This window comes from Podarcis filfolensis (assembly GCF_964270895.1).
Source record: "Podarcis filfolensis genome assembly, chromosome: 2".
Lineage (NCBI taxonomy): Eukaryota > Metazoa > Chordata > Lepidosauria > Squamata > Lacertidae > Podarcis > Podarcis filfolensis.
In genome coordinates, this window is record NC_139605.1 from 708,950 (window position 1) to 726,486 (window position 17,537).

At 45.8% G+C, this 17,537-nt stretch overlaps 2 protein-coding genes across 2 annotated transcripts in view; both read left to right on the plus strand.

The window, feature by feature from the left end:
* LOC310757253 (uncharacterized protein) overlaps positions 1-17,537 on the plus strand; it is a 46,448-nt gene that overhangs the window by 25,212 nt on the left and 3,699 nt on the right. The gene's annotated exons all lie outside the window — the stretch shown is intronic.
* Positions 2,749-17,166, plus strand: LOC310756446 (uncharacterized protein). Its single transcript, XM_083600544.1, has 7 exons — positions 2,749-2,847; positions 3,051-3,105; positions 5,212-5,718; positions 5,846-5,927; positions 6,188-6,270; positions 11,874-12,000; positions 13,516-17,166. Exons 3-7 carry the CDS (start codon positions 5,305-5,307, stop codon positions 16,053-16,055), a joined length of 3,246 nt encoding a protein of 1,081 aa, XP_083456670.1. The 5' UTR covers positions 2,749-2,847; positions 3,051-3,105; positions 5,212-5,304; the 3' UTR covers positions 16,056-17,166.

The window sequence follows — 17,537 nt, forward strand, 5'->3', positions numbered from 1 at the left end:
ATGCATGCCAACCAAATCTATTATCGTGACCCTCAAGGTCTAAAATATCTGTATTTCTTAAAGGTTATCCATTCCCTTAGCCAGCAGAGACAAGATGCCTCATAATATAATTTCAAATCCAGCAGAGATTATCTTTTGATCCATAAAGTGAAAGAGTTTTTTTTTTGTTTTACGTTCCTTTGGTGCAACTTGATTTTCTGAGGTTCCATTTATAGATTGAGTGTAGCTACTTCTGTATCAAAGCATATCTTTTAAGATGTAATGTTAACAGTATAATGCACCATTTGATCCACAGTGATCTGCACTGCTAAACTGTCATAAATTTAGTTTGTCTGGGGAGTTCAGGAGACGGGGAAATCATTGCTTGCACAAGTTTAATGTTGTTTGGAGAATATAACCCAGTAATTTCATATTACCTGTGCTGGGCAAATGTGGGGACTGGCTCAATGGCCAAAAGGCAGACCGTGCTTGCAAGCTGAGACTGTCTGCACACAGACAGTTCCATGATTCTTTCCAACCCTACAGCTACATTATTCTTTCCACACTGGGAAAATAAACACATTTTTTAAAAGTTATATTCTAATTATTTAATTTAATTACTTAATTATATTTTCATACACACACTCACACTCACACATTTCACTGATTTTACATTCATTTTGACATTTGAAAACTTGACTTCCTACCCCCTCCTTCTGAGTAGAACAACATTGGAAAGGTGTAAATCCCTCCCTGGAGTTATTTTACATGAATTTCTAAAGGTTTTCACTACAAATGTGTCAAAAGTGGTTTCGATTGCCTGTTCTAACGTCCCCTTATTCCCAGTGGTGCTTCTGATTACCGTACTTAGGGTCTGGCTTGAGAGCTGCAGTACCTGTGTAGCCCTCCTCGGGGGCGCAGTTCCGTAACTCCCAATGGATGGTATATCAGTAGCTGTCAACATAAGGGGACTTTATTGGCTGCTAGTATGACATTTTTACGGAGGAGACTCTTGAGAGTCCCATGGACTGCAAGAAGATCAAACGTATCCATTCTTAAGGAGATCAGCCCTGAGTGCTCACTGGAAGGACAGATCCTGAAGCTGAGGCTCCAAGACTTTGGCCACCTCATGAGAAGAGAAGACTCCCTGGAAAAGACCCTGATGTTGGGAAAGATGGAGGACACAAGGAGAAGGGGACAACAGAAGACGAGATGGTTGGACAGTGTTCTCGAAGCTACCAGCATGAGTTTGACCAAACTGCGGGAGGCAGTGGAAGACAGGAGTGCCTGGCGTGCTCTGGTCCAGGGGGTCACCAAGAGTCGGACACGACTAAACGACTAAACAACAACAGGTATGACAGTTATTTGAATGGTGCCTGGTGATTGGCCAGGTGTTTTATGAATGGAAAGGTCGGCACAAGGGCTCTACCCTTATCTACGGGTGAGCTTTGGATAAGGAGAGAAAAAGGGACAGTATAGTCAAAGAGTTGTCCATGAGGTGCGATTTAAGGTACAGTATCCCGTTTAAGGAATGCCCATTTTTCCGGAGGTGCAAGGCTTTCCTGTGCTTCTCCTTTGAAAGTATCAGGACTCAATTCTCCATCCCTGGATTTCTGCCTGGGGTATGTGCTGTCCTTGATCGCCTCCTGCCTCCTATTGTGAGGCTAAATTCACACCTTGTGGAGGGAGGGCGAGCCCTGAATAGTCCTCTTCCAGAGGAGTTATTAACTATTGGAACCAAGGAAATCGGTGAAACCGCTTAAATTTGGTGATTATTTGTGAATATTCTACCTTTTCTATACTGTATTGGATATACAGAGGAAACAGAAAGATACATGTTGTTGTTTAGTCGTTTAGTCGTGTCCGCCTCTTCGTGACCCCCTGGACCAGAGCAGGCCAGGCACTCCTGTCTTCCACTGCCTCCCGCAGTTTGGTCAAACTCATGCTGGTAGCTTCGAGAACACTCTCCAACCATCTCGTCCTCTGTCGTCCCCATCTCATGACCTTAAAATTCCTGTAACAGTTACTATTGGATCGCCTCTCAGTCTCCTCTTCTCCAGGCTAAACAGCCCCAGCTCCTTCCTTGCGGGGGTGGGGGGAGCATAGCTGTCAACGTTTCCCTTTCTTCAAGGGAAATTCCCTTATTCCGAATAGGATTCCTCGCAAGAAAAGGGAAAAGTTGACAGCTATGGGGGTGGGGAGGCTTCCTCTCCCCTCCTGGCTGTTCCTCCTCCTGCTTCTGGCCTGGGGAGGGCGCAGCTGGGGGGGGGTCTTCCAAATGAAGCATCTCCCCATCAGTGGAAACAGTACAATGCACGGGATCTCCTTATTGCCACAGGTTTACAGGCTGCTTTTCTGAGCCTCTCTGCAGGTGTGGTGCTTGTGTAAAAGGTGAAGCAGAGCGGTCCGGCTCCTTGTTCGAGGCTGGCGGGGGGGCTCGGGATTTTTGGGGAGTCGTCTAGCTGCCATGGGGGGGGGGGAGAAAGTGGCAGGCAGAGGGGGGAGGAGGGAGGTTTCTGCAGAGGGGGGGGTCCCTCGGCCAGGGATGCTGGAGCTGAGATTCCTGCCTGGCAGGGGGGTGGACTGGATGACCCTCGGGCTCCCTTCCAGCCTCTCCTATGGGAGGGGTCCCCTGCTTCTTGGGGGGGGGGTCTCCCAAATGAAGCATCTCGCGGGGGGGGGGGTTCTCCCGGGCTCCTGCCTTGGAGGTTCCGCTCGGCTTGCCAAGGGTTAAAAGCAACAGAGCCGGATTCCTAGAGAGGACCGGAAGTGGCGTCGTGGGGGGGCGAGGTCCTCCCTGGCCCAGGCCCCTCCCCCGCCAGCCCCCCTTCTGCCAGCCGAGGGGCTGCTTGGTCTCCCTCTCTCGGGGTGAGTCTCGCCGTGGGGAGAAGGGGGGGCGGGGGGGGGCAGGTCAGATCCTGCGGAGGCCCCCAAATCGGGGGGGAGGGAGGGGTCGGGGGGGGGGAGCTGCGGATCAAGCCCTGGACTCTCAATAAAGAGTTGGGGGGGGCCGTATTCCTCCTCTTTCCCAGGTCCCTCCAGCCTTGCTACTGTGACTTTTCTTCTGGCAGATCCAGGAGACCAGGAGACAGCAGAAACGGCAACATTGCTGGCAGGGCAAATAGAGTAAGATCGAGTATTCTTATTGGATTAACTTTCTAACATTGCTCAGGGAAGCCTATTGGCTCACATGTTTTCTCTGCGCCTAAATCGCCAGGTATCAGCTTGGTCATTTGTATCGATGTCAACCTCCGGGACGTATTTTGTATAACAAACTTGTGTACTCTATCCCCCAAATGTGTTATCTTACTGCTATTGCTAGTGGCTCGTGTAAATAAGGTATCTACCTATCTCTCTTTTTAAAAAACCCACAACATCCCTGCGAGGCACGTCCAGCTCCCAGGGCTCCCCTCCCGCCAGAGTGAATTTGCCTTCAGCCGAGACCCCAAAGGGTCCCCCAAATCAGCCGCTCTGGCGAAGGCCAGGTGACGGAGTGGGATGAGGGGGGGGTCCTGTGCTGGCAAGCGGAGCCTTCAGGCCACCCGGCGCCCAGTCTTTGGAAGGGGCTCCTAGCCCAGGGTTTGAGCATCTTCTGCACCATCCGCAGGGGGTCTCCCAGGGGGACACACTCCAGGGTCACCCAGAGAGCGTGAGGACCGAGTGGGGATTTGAACCTTGATCTCCCTGGTCCTTGTATGACACTCTACAGTTTTTGATTTGAGTTTCCATTGAAATGAGGCTGCATTTTAATGTTTTAATATTGTATTTTAATCTTGTTTTAAATTTGTATTTCAATCAATTCGTTTTTATATCGGTTGTTAGCCATCCTGAGGCCGGTCTTGGCTGGGGAGGGCGGGATATAAATAAAATTTATTATTATTGTTATTATTATTGTTGTTATTATTATTATTACCACTACACCTGGAGTACTTCTGCTTTGGGGCAGCTATAAGACAGGTAAATAAATACAGTGGATGCTCGGGTTGTGAACGTGATCCGTCTGGGAGGCACGTTCGCAACCTGAAGTGCCACGTCTGCACACACACAGGTCGCAATTCAGCTCTTCTGCGCATGCACAAAGCGCAATTTAGTGCTTCTGCACATGCGTGAGCACCGAAACCCGGAAGTAACCCGTTCCGGTACTTCCGGGTTCGGCGCGGTGCGCAACCCGAAAACGTACAACCTGAAGCATCTGTAACCCAAGGTATGACTGTATGGGCATAGCAGCCAATTCCTCTGCCAGGCGAGCCTCCCTGGGGAGAGCATTCAATGATGGGGAGCCACTGCAGAGAAGGCCCTCCAGGCACCACAAGGTGATCTCAGGGTCCAGGTACGTTCATATGGAAAGAGGGGGTCCTTGAGGCACTGTGGCCCTGAGCCGTCAAAACCAGCACTTTGAGCAAACTGGCTGCTGAATTCTGCACTGGCAGAAGTTTCCAAACCTTCCCCAGAGGCAGCCCGATGTACAATGCATTGCAGCAATCTAACCTTGAGGTTACCAGAGCATAGACAACAGTAGTCAGGATGTCCGGATAGGGGCACAGCTGGGCCACCAGCTGAAGCTGATGGAAGACACACCAGGCCACTGAGGCCAGCTGAGCCTCAAGGGATGGCAAAGGATCCAGGAGGACCCCCAAGCTATGAACCTGCTCCTTCAGATGAAGGGTAACCCCAGCAAGAGCAGGCGACCTCCCAGCCATCTGGTCTAGGGAACCACTCACTAACATTGCCTCGGTCTTGTCTGGATTGAGTTTCAGTTTGACCTGGGTGTCATCAGATCTCCGGATAACCCCACCCAGAGGTTTCATGTAGATGTTGAACAGCATAGGGGATAGGATTGAGCCCTGAGGAACCCCACATTGAAGGCTCCATGGGGCTTCCCAAGTAATTCCCTCTGGGAACGTTCATCCCAGTAGAACCAGAACCACTGCAAAGGGGGGACACCCACCCCTAACTGGGACAGGCGCTCCAGGAAGATGCCACGGTCGATGGTATCAAAAGCCGCTGAGAGGTTGAGGAGAATTAACAGCGACATGTTTCCCCTGTCTCTCTCTTGACAGAGGTCAACAGGGTGACCAAAGCGATTTCTGTGTCAAAACCAGGCCTAAAGCACAACTGAAATGGATCTTGAAAACTGGCCAGTTTTTTTGAGCATGCAGGCTTTTCCAAGGAAGGTTTTACTTCTCCTGATGGTTTATAATTTTACAACAGAGCAACACATTTCTGTTGTAGGATTTGTTGGCACCTCTGATTCGCACAGACAGAACGTGGCAGAAGATTCCTTCTGATTCCTTCTCATCTCTTGGAGACTTCCTGAGAGCAGAGATGGATGAGCAAGACTCAGCTGGTGCTGAAGCGGGAAGAGACCATGATATGCAAACTGGGAGCAGCGGGGGATTATGGGAAAACTCCATGCAAAGGTTCCTGGGTGAGGAGGACATTCCCCGCTCTGATGTACGGAGCCAGCCGTTCAGGCAGTTATGCAACCAGGAGTCCGAAGGACCCCGAGAGGTTTGCAGCCGGTTCTGCCAACTAGACCATCAGTGGCTGAAGCCAGAAAGGCACACGAAAGCTGAGATGCTGGACCTGGTGATCTTGGAGCAGTTCCTGGCAGTCCTTCCACCGGACATGGAGAGCTGGGTGAGGGACTGTGGAGCAGAGACCAGTTCCCAGGCATTGGCCCTGGCCGAAGGTTTCCTCCTGAGTCAGGCAGAAGAGAGACAGCAGGCAGAGCAGCAGGTGAGAGAGACTTTCCTCTGGATACTCCCAAGGGGCTCCAAACAAGAGGGAGAGTATTCCAAAATGCCCTACTAATGGAAAGCATCCTAAAGTTTTTGCCTCTTCTGAATCTGTGTTGTTCTTTCAGGGAAAGGATCTGTTAGCAGAAATGGGTCCCGATTCCTCTGCAGCAGAAAGGACTCCATTGGGCACTGGAGAGAGGCCAATGGGTAAGGAGGAAGGAGTTTTTACTCTGTCATATTTAGTGGATTTTGAAACTAATAATTTGTGGGGGGGGTTCATGTTTTGGAGGGACAGAGGAGCGGGGACAGAGTTTTAACACAAATAAAATATGAAATGGATAGAAATGTCAAAATGCTCTTAGCAGGTGAGACTTTTTTCTGAGGCTCGTCTGTAGTTCGAGATGCACAGCTGAACCTCAGAGAGAACAATACACTCTGGGTTTCCCAGTTAACTTTGTCTCTCGCAGGTGAGAGAACAATGGCAGCAAGACCTCCTCCTCCGTCTTTTCATGGTGGCGAAGGGGAAGCAGCGGCTGTGGAACCAGATCAGGTAGGGGGGAAGGAGACATGTGGGGAAAGAGGCCCAGGGGTGGGGCAGTCAGGTGTTGTTGTTGTTTAGTCGTTTAGTCGTGTCCGACTCTTCGTGATCCCATGGACCAGAGAACGCCAGGCACTCCTGTCTTCCACTGCCTCCCGCAGTTTGGTCAAACTCATGCTGGTAGCTTTGAGAACACTGTCCAACCATCTCGTCCTCTGTCATCCCCTTCTCCTTGTGCCCTCCATCTTTCCCAACATCAGGGTCTTTTCCAGGGAGTCTTCTCTTCTCATGAGGTGGCCAAAGTATTGGAGCCTCAGCTTCAGGATCTGTCCTTCCAGTGAGCACCCAGGGCTGATCTCCTTAAGAATGCGTACGTTTGATCTTCTTGCAGTCCATGCAGACACAGTCCATTTGACATTTCTATCTCAAGAGTCTCCTCCAGCACCAGAATTCAAAAGCATCAATTCTTCAGCGATCAGCCTTCTTGATGGTCCAGCTCTCACTTCCATACATCACTACTGGGAAACCCATAGCTTGAACTATACGGACCTTTGTTGGCAAGGTGATGTCTCTGCTTTTTAAGATGGTGTCGAGGTTTGCCATCGCCTCTCTTCCAAGAAGCAGGCGTCTTTTAATTTCGTGACTGCTGTCACCATTTGCAGTGATCATGGAGCCCAAGAAAGTAAAATCTCTCACTGCCTCCATTTCTTCTCCTTCTATTTGCCAGGAGGTGATGGGACCAGTGGCCATGATCTTCGTTTTTTTGATGTTGAGCTTCAGACCATATTTTGCGCTCTCCTCTTTCACCCTCATTTAAAGGTTATTTAATTCCTCCTCACTTTCTGCCATCAAGGTTGTGTCATCTGCATATCTGAGGTTGTTGATATTTCTTCCAGCAATCTTAATTCCAGCTTGGGATTCATCCAGCCCAGCCTTTCGCATGATGAATTCTGCATATAAGTTAAATAACCAGGGAGACAATATACAGCCTTGCCGTACTCCTTTCCCAATTTTGAACCAATCAGTTGTTCCATATCCAGTTCTAACTATAGCTTCTCGTCCCACATAGAGATTTCTCAGGAGACACATGAGGTGATCAGGCATTCCCATTTCTTTAAGAACTTGCCATAGTTTGCTGTGGTTGACACAGTCAAAGGCTTTTGCATAGTCAATGAAGCAGAAGTAGATGTCTTTCTGGAACTCTCTAGCTTTCTCCATAATCCAGCGCATGTTTGCAATTTGGTCTCTGGTTCCTCTACCCCTTTGAAATCCAGCTTGCACTTCTGGGAGTTCTCGGTCCACATACTGCTTAAGCCTGCCTTGTAGAATTTTAAACATAACCTTGCTTGCGTGTGAAATGAGTGCAATTGTGCGGTAGTTGGAGCATTCTTTGGCACTGCCCTTCTTTTTTTTATTATTAAATATTTATTGGCATTTTCAAGAAACACACAACAAACAAAAACAAGAAATACACAAAACAAAACAGAAAAAAAACACACAAAAATACATCAAAACTAAACAAAGAAAAAAAAAAACCACATAAAGTTTCTGATACTTATTATTCTTAACCTTATTTCTCAGACCTCCTCACACCTCCCCTTCTTGTATTCCAATTTAAATTGTCAGTTCAGCAAGTCCTTAACTTATTTCTTTACCTTAACTTAAACATTTGTTCTAACATACTATTGTTTTACTTTACTTCTTTTTTCCATTTCCTCAATTTATTTCTAACAGCCTTATTTTCAATTAATTTAAAAAGAAAAAACCAATTTTACCTTATTAAAATCACACATCAATACTTATACCTCATTAATTATTCTTAAGCCTATTTCCTAAAGTCGACCAAAATTTCCCTTCCACGATTTACCCAATTTCCTTACCACTAACAAAATATAAAAAGCAAATTATCCTTATGTACCCTTTGGATTCCCCACCTCCACCTACCCTTCTCCCGGTTCCAGTCCCCAACCAATATCCATCAGTCTTTATGTTATTTATTTAGCCTGGAGATCTCACGTCCGAGGCCCTTATATCTCTCTCAGTTCCTTTCTGCCGGTCTCTTTGATAGTCCTTGATGTTAAGCCCCAAGTCTCGGAGGGGCTCCGGCCCAACAGACTCCATGTTGCTTCCAGCCAGTCCTCCATACTTAAAAACAAAGCCTATGGGGTACTCCAACTCTTGTTTCAAATTTCTTTCAGATCCATATGTCCCCAAAGCTCCAGCTTTCACCTTCAACAAATTTGTAATCCTCAGGTCTTCAGATCTCCTCCAAAGGGGATCTCTCCATTTTCCAAAGTCCCATTCAGACCAGGCTTTCCACATCCAATTTTTATTGTCCTTTTTTATCATCATGTCAGGCCTCATATTGTAACTCTCCTTTGACTCCTGCAAATCTCCTGCTCCTCCTTCATTTTCTTCAAAAACAACATATTGCTCCATCATATCTACGCTTTCAGTTTCATTTATTTGTTCAGTTGAGTAGGCTTCCTGTTTCAAGTCCTTATCAGGCTCAAAACTGTTGTTTACTGTCCAGTGTAGTAATGATACCTCTGTAGACAAAGCATTGTATTCATCTTGCAAGTTTCCCAAGAGAACGAGTGCTCTGTCCAATTCTGCTTGGATTTTACATACTCCAGCCATTTTTGTGGTGTAGTGTCCCTATTACCCCTCTAGGGGGATTTTAGTTCCTTAATGTTCCTTTCGGCTCAAAACCAAAAGTCCAGTTATTTTGTATCAGCCCTCCTTATTTTCAACAAGATGTACCAAATAAACCAGCAAAAACAGCAGAAACAATGTTCTCTTTTTCCAGCTGACAGCTCACTTGACAGCTGTCAAAATCCTCAATACAACAGGCTTTCTCATAGGACGTTCCCGGGTCTCGGGGGGGGGGGGTGAAATTTCAGCTCCCAAAATTCTTTTTATCCTCCAGTAAATCTTCTTATAGTGTCAAAACCGTGAAGTCAGGATCTTTCATTAAAAAGAAACAAGAAACAGATTCTCTCGACCTTAGCTGCCCAGTCCTTTGCTTTAAATTGTTTACAAAGAGGGGGGGGTGGACTTCCTTTTTAGCCCCTTCCCACTCGTTCCAAATCCAAAATTAAAAATTTTTAAGATTCCAATCTCCATATTACTCACGGGTTTATATTTTAGAGTCCAATCGGTCTTGGAAGAAGTTGGCGCTCTCTGTCAATGGCTTGCGGCTTCACTCCGTAGGCGAGGGAGTACTCTCAGCACCACGCCCCACCCTGCCTCCGTTCCGAAGCCTTTAAAAAGGCTCCGTCGCGGATTGGGGGGGCGCAAATGGTGCCCGCCGAGTCTCTGTGTTCACAGGCATCCGCGCCTGTGATTTTAAGGGTCTCCGCTTCGCTGCAGCGGCCAGACCCAGACGCTACGGAGCCGATTCCCTCCGGAGCTCGGAGGGAATCCGCCATTAAACAATGGCGCCAACCCGGAAGTCCTGGCACTGCCCTTCTTTGGGATTGGGATGTAGACTGATCTTCTCCAATCCTCTGGCCACTACTGAGTTTTCCAAACTTGCTGGCGTATTGAGTGTAGCACCTTAACAGCATCATCTTTTAAAATTTTAAATAGTTCAGCTGGAATATCATCACTTCCACTGGCCTTGTTATTTGCAGTGCTTTCTAAGGCCCATTTGACTTCACTCTCCAGGATGTCTGGCTCAAGGTCAGCAACCACACTACCTGGGGTGTACGAGACATCCATTTCTTTCTGGTATAATTGCTTTGTGTATTCTTGCCACGTCTTCTTGATGTCTTCTGCTTCTGTTAGGTCCTTTCCACTTTTGTCTTTTATTACGGTAATCTTTGTACGAAATGTCCCTTTCATATCTCCTATTTTCTTGAACAGATCTCTGATTCTTCCCATTCTGTTGTTTCCCTCTGTTTCTTTGCATTGCTCGTTTAAGAAGGCCTTCTTATCTCTCCTTGCTATTCTTAGGAAATCTGCATTCAGTTTCCTGTATCTTTCACTATCTCCCTCGCATTTTGCTTGCCTTCTCTCCCCCGCTATTTGTAAGGCCTCGTTGGACAGCCACTTTGCTTTCTTGCATTTCCTTTTCATTGGGATGGTTTTTGTTGCTGCCTCCTGTATAATTTTGCGAGCCTCCATCCATAGTTCTTCAGGCACTCTGTCCACCAAATCTAAATCCTTAAACCTGTTCCTCACTTCCACTGTGTATTCATAAGGGATTTGGTTTAGATTGTATCTTACCGGCCCAGTGGTTTTTCCTACTTTCTTCAGTTTAAGCTTGAATTTTGCTATAAGAAGCTGATGATCTGAGCCACAGTCAGCTCCAGGTCTTGTTTTTGCTGACTGTATAGAGCTTCTCCATCTTTGGCTGCAGAGAATATAAGCAATCTGATTTCGATGCTGCCCATCTGGTGATGTCCATGTGTCGAGTCGTCTCTTGTGTTCTTGGAAAAGCGTGTTTGTCCTATTTGGGCCAGCAAGTTGGGGAGAATTAGTTGTGGGATCCCAGAGTGGGTAATCTTAATAAAAAGGGGAGGGGGAGGGATGGAAGGGGAATAAAAGATCAGGCTAAGTTCAAATTGAAAGCCAGGCGGAATAGCTCTGTCTTACAGGCCCTGCGGAAGGAGGTTAAATCCTGCAGGGCCCTGGTCTCCTGGGACAGAGCATTCCACCAGGTCGGAGCCATCACTGAGGAGGCTGTGGCCCTGGTGAAGGATAATTTGACTTCCTTAGGGCCCAGGACTCTAAACTGTGATTATTCATGGACCTTAAGGTCCTCTGCAGGGCAGACCAGGAGAGGCGGTCCCGTAAATACGAGGGCCCTAAGCCACAAAGGGCTTTAAAGGTCAAGACCAGCACCTTAAACCTGACCCGATACTCTACCGGGAGCCAGTGCAACTGGTAAAGCACTGGGTGAATATGCTCCCATGGAAGAACTTCGTGAGGAGCCTCGCTGCAGCATTCTGCACCCGCTGGAGTTTGTGGGACAGTTTCAAGGGCAGCCCTGTGTAGAGTGAATTACAGTAGTCAAGCCTGGAGGTGACCGCCGCATGAATCACTGTGGCCAGGTCGGGGTGGGAAAGGTAAGGGACCAACTGCTTAATGTGGTGAAGGTGGAAAAATGTCGCCCCATCTGCTCCTCTCTTCCTCCTACAAACACATGCAGCGACCACCATCTTGACTTTGGGACCCACTCTTGGTCTCATCCGCTCAGTCTCTTGAAGTCTATCTTCACATGCAAGACACATTACTAACTTACTGAGGGTTGACTCTTCTCACCTGGTTTAGCCATCCAGTCAAAGCCGTTCCCAGATTGTGGCCGCTGTCGCATGCGGACAGCTTCTAGGAGCCACAGGTGAGAGCAGAGTGCAGGATGAGGATCAAAGGTGGACAAACTACCCCAGAAGGAGCAGGATGTGTCCCCCACCAAGGGTACTGTCACCCCACAAGGATGAATACCCATCATTAAAATACACAATAAAAGAATTCCACTGAGATGTTAAAATAAGCATCTATGTTTAACATGTGCACAAAACAATCCCATTCAAACATGATCACAACAAAGCAATGTGGAGTAGATCATCTTTATGTTGGCTAAGAGGAGAACATGTCCCTCATTCTTTTAGGGTCCGGTGAGCTTTGAAGATGTCGCTGTTCGTTTCACAGACGAGGAATGGGCATTGCTGGATCCTGACCAGAGAGCTCTGCATAAGGACGTCATGGAGGAGAATCGTGGGATCCTGCACTCTCTCCGTAAGGCTTTCTGCTGGATCATAAGATCTGTTTTGAAATTCCATGCATTGCTCTATGTGAGGAACTGCCAATATTTTGATGCAGTTCGACAGGCATCTGGGATTCTAACATCCCCACCTTGAACCCTGAATGGAGGGATTTACTCTGTTTGTTAATATTCTTCCTCCAGTTATCATCATCATCATCATCATCATCATTCCATGTCTATGCTGCGTTTCCACAGTTAAAGCAAAGGTCAAGGCGGCTTACAATATGAAAAGGTTTACAAAATTACAAATATATCAAAGTAATCATTGAAATAAATAAAACACATGTAAAACTATGAAACTGAACAATTTAAACATAAAAATAAAACAGCAAAAACTCCCAACAAATTTCCCCCCAAAATTCCCCAGTCCTTGCCGAGCAGCCGCCGCAGCCGCAGTTTTTATGAGGCCAGGAAGTTATGGCTTTTAAAACAGTGACCAGGGGGTCTGGACCAACCAGGTCTACTTAAATGCAGACTGTGGAGTTATTAGGGAAGTTGAGGTAACTTATGTCAGCTTATGAGGTTTTGTTTTTGCTTCTGCCCATTTTTGAAAGAGAAGACCGATGTTAGAGTTGGAGTGGATTTCATGATTGTAGCAAACTAAATCCGTCCTAGAAAAGAGCCAGACTTTTTGAACCTCTGGTTTCCATAAATACCGTATTTTTCGCTCCATAAGACACACTTTTTTCTTCCTAAAAAGTAAGGGGAAATGTCTGTGCGTCTTATGGAGTGAATGCGTGGTCCCTGGAGCTGAATTGCCCAGGGGAGAAAAGCAGATCATGCTTTTTTTTTTTTTTTTGAAAGAGGGAAGTGGGTGTTGAAACAAAGCCGCTGATCGGCAAGCAATCAGGAGCAAGATAAGGGATGCTAGCAATAAAGAAGGCTGCCCGGGAGGGGGGAGGTAATAGCCCATGGATCCTCAGGATTTTTGCATTGGGTCATCCCAAATTCACCATCAGATCACATAGCATTTCCATGGCTACAGCCTGCACCAAAAGAATCACGCACCCACTGTTGCGTGGGGCTGCAATGGCACAAAAACGTGGTTACAAAGCATGGATCCACATAGATTCTCAGGATTTTTGCATTGGGCTACTCCAAACTCACCATCAAATCACATGTCTGTGGCCAGAACACGAACCACAAAAATCATACATCCACTGTTTCGTTCAGAATATTTTTTTTCTTGTATTCCTCCTCTAAAAACTAGGTGCGTCTTATGGTCAGGAGCGAAAAATACGTATGTCCAAGAATGCTGTTCAATAAAGGACATGACCTCTGTAGAAAGACCTCACGTCTTCCGTTCTTCCTGTTTCACAAAAGTTCATTGTTGCTGTTGTTTAGTAGTTTAGTAGTGTCTGACGCTTCGATTCGACTAAATGACTAAACAACAAAAATGAACTTTTGTGAAACAGGAAGAACATTGTTTAATAATTGGGGACTCCGTTTCTTCCTGAGGATCTAATTAGATTCTCTCATCATTGTAGGTGGTGATGGATTGGAAATGAAGAATGGAGACCACAACAGAATCCACACAGTGGAGAAGCCATATCAAGATTGGGAGTGTGGAGAGAGCTCCAGTCAGAGCTCCTGTTCCCATCGAAGAACTCAAAGTGGGAAGAAAGGCTATCAGTGCTCAGAATGTGGGAAGAGCTTCAGTCACAGTGCCACTCTCACTTCTCATCAAAGAATTCATACAGGAGAGAAACCCTATAAGTGCTTGGAATGTGGGAAGAGCTTCCGTCAGAGGACCAACCTAAAGACCCATCAAAGAATTCATACAGGAGAGAAACCATATCAGTGCTTGGAATGTGGAAAGAGCTTTAATACGAGCACAAATTTTCATCGACATCAAAGTATTCATCTTGGGGAGAAACCATTTAAATGCCAAGAGTGTGGAAAGAGCTTCAGTCGGAGTGCCCATCTCATGGGCCATCAAATTATTCATACAGGGAAGAAACCGTATCAATGTCTGGAATGTGGAAAGAGTTTCAGTCACACCGCCACTCTCTCTTCCCATCAAAGAATTCATACAGGAGAGAAACCCTATAAGTGCTTAGAATGTGGAAAGAGCTTTAATACAAGCACAAATGTTCATCGACATCAAAGTATTCATCGTGGGGAGAAACCATTTAAATGCCAAGAGTGTGGAAAGAGCTTCAGTCAAAGTACAAAATTCACGGCCCATCAAAGAACTCACAGTGGGGAGAAACCCTATCGGTGCTTGGAATGTGGTAAGAGTTTCACTGTAAGCACCTATCTCACTTCCCATCAAAGAATTCATACAGGGGAGAAACCCTATCAGTGCTTGGAATGTGGAAAGAGCTTCAGTCACAGGGCCCATTTCACCGTCCACCAAATAATTCATACAGGGGATAAACCATATCAGTGTTTAGAATGCAGAAAGAGCTTCAGTCAGAGGGCCCATCTCACAGCCCACCAAATAATTCACACAGGGGAGAAGCCCTATCAATGCTTGGAATGTGGAAAGAACTTTAGTCGGAAGGAGAGTCTCACTTCCCATCGAAGAATTCATACAGGGGAGAAACCCTATCAGTGCTTGGAATGCGGAAAGAAATTCCATCAGAAGGAAACTCTCAATTCCCATCAAAAAATTCATACAAAGGAGAAACCTTATCAGTGCTTTGAATGTGGAAAGAGCTTCAAGTTCAAGAGGAGTCTCACATCCCATCAGAGAATTCATACGGGGGAGAAACCGTATCAGTGCTTGGAATGTGGACAGAGCTTCAGTCAGAGGACAATTCTCACTTCCCATCAGAGAATTCATACGGGGGAGAAACCCTATCAGTGCTTGGAATGTGGACAGAGCTTCAGCCAGAAGGTAAGTCTCACTTCACATCAACTAATTCACAGTGGAGAGAAACCATTTCGATGCCCAGAGTGTGGAAAGAGCTTCACGCAGAGGACAGGTCTTATGCTCCATCAAAGAATTCATACAGGGCAAAAAACATTTCAATGCTTGGAATGTGGAAAGAGGTTCCGTCGGAACTCCCATCTCACTTCCCATCAAATAATTCATACAGGAGATAAACCATTTAAATGTGAAGAATGCGGAAAGAGCTTCAGTCATAAGGTCAGTCTCACTTACCATCAGAGAGTTCATACAGGGGAGAAACCCTACCAGTGTTTGGAATGTGGAAAGAGCTTCAATCAGAGAGCCGGTCTCACTTCCCATCAAAAAATTCATACAGGAGAGAAACCACATCAGTGCTTGGAATGTGGGAAGAGCTTCAGTCATAGGGCCAATCTCACTTCTCATCAAATGATTCATACAGGGGAGAAACCATATCAGTGCTCAGAGTGTGGAAAGAGCTTCCGTCAGGGGGCAAAGCTCACTTACCATCAAATAATTCATACAGGAGAAAAGCCATATGAGTGCTTGGAATGTGGACAGAGTTTCAGCCAGAAGGGAAGTCTCACTTACCATCAGAAAATTCATACAGGGGAGAAACCATATCAATGCTCGGAATGTGCAAAGAGTTTTAATAAAATCACAAACCTTCGTCAACATCAGAGAATTCACAGTGGGGAGAGACCCTATCAGTGCTCCGAATGTGGAAAGAGCTTCAGTCAGAGCTCCCATCTCACTTCCCATCAGATGATTCATACAGGGGAGAAACCCTATCAGTGCTCGGAATGTGGGAAAAGCTTCATTCAGAGCACCCAACTCACTTCCCATCAAAGAATTCATACAGGGGAGAAACCATATCAGTGCCTGGAATGTGGAAAAAGCTTCAGTTGGAAAGAAGGTCTCACTTCCCATCAAATAATTCACAGTGGGGAGATACCATTTCAATGCCAAGAATGTGGAAAGAGCTTCACAAGGAGGGCAGGTCTCACTTTGCATCAAAGAATTCATAAAGGGGAGAAACCCTATCAGTGCTTGGAATGTGGAAAGAGCTTCAGTCGGAAGGATAGTCTCAATTTACATGCAAGAACTCACACGGGGAGGAAACATTTTAATGCTAGAAATGTGGAAACAGCTTCACCTTCAACTGGAATCTAGCTCCCCATCAAACAATCCATACAGGGCGAAAGCATATCAGGGCTGAAAATATAGGGAAGACTAATAAAGATCCATACTTCCATCAACAGCACAGTGGGTAATTTGGGGAGAAAGTATTTCATTGCCAAGAACGTGGAAAGAGTTTAAGTCAGAGGAAAAATCTCACACCCAATCAAAAAACTCACGGCAGGGCAAAGCTATATTAGTGCATGGAATGTGGAAAGAGCTCTAGTAAAGGCGCCAGTGTCACATCCCACCAATCAATTTACAGTGAATAGAAACATAGTAATGGGTGTGTATTATTTTAAGGGAGACTTTGATTTTTACAGGGGCAACAACTGGAACAATGCTCTTCTCATTCAGCAACCCAGCACCAGATCTTGACTAGGGGCACATTTTTGTCAGTGTCTCGCATGTATTCCCCAAGCAGGTGACCCTGTTCTGCTTCCTCCGCAGTGATAACAGAGACTAAGTCCAGCACAACAAATGAGGTACTTTTGAAACCATTCTGGGTGGCAGGGTCTCCAGCCAAGGCCTTGCGACTCGTTTCACATGAGGTCTTGTGTCCCACATGTTGTTGGTTCTAACCTTGTGAAGTTTTGCTCTTCTCCAGATTTGAAAACCACTTTCTCCAATTAAACGTGATAGCAGTCTTGCTGCTGTAATCATTTACTGAAGTAATCTTCCATAATCCTTTTGTAATAGTGTGTCCAGAAAGAGTTCTGCCTTCAACTGAACTTTGTTTGTTTGTTTGTTGTTGTTTGTATATAAAAATTGCTTTTATTTTTTATCTATGTCATTTAAATTGTGATTCATATTAATGCTGTATTCTTAGTTTTAGATTTTATCATTTATGTGGAAATTGTTTTCCGTTTGGTTGTGTACTTTTTGAGGTGTTTTATTTATTGTTTATGACTTTTGTTATGTTGGTAATTATCTAAATCTTGTCATGTTTTAAGCCAGCTTGAGCATTGTTTTAACTATGGAAAGGCGGCATACAAATAAAAAATGAAGATGATGATGAATATTAACTTTAAAAACCTGCTGTATCGATGTATGTATTTGAATCTACTTTTTAGCCTTTTTACATGTCCACCCAGCATGATAAAAATGTCCCTTTGTGTTCTTGGCATTCCTAGCAAACATTTGAAACATCTTTATACATTCTGAAAAGTTTTCCAGGAGTTAAATTTGAGCGATACACCATTTTATAAAAATTCTCTTTGAGATCGTAACAAAATGCAAATTTCACCCCTGAGGCCACACATGTTCCCTCTGTTCTATTTGTATTATAAGATCTGGATTTCTAGAGAGGGCAGGAAGTAGGGGTGGGGGGCATGGTCCTCCAGAGCAAAATCCCCTCCCTCCATCCCTAGTTCCTTCCAGCAAGGGAAGGGTGTGTGGCTTTGTTCTCTCTCTGCATGTGCTGCCTCTGAGGTGCCTTTGGGACCTGGTGAATCTTCTCTTGTGCACTGAGTTGCA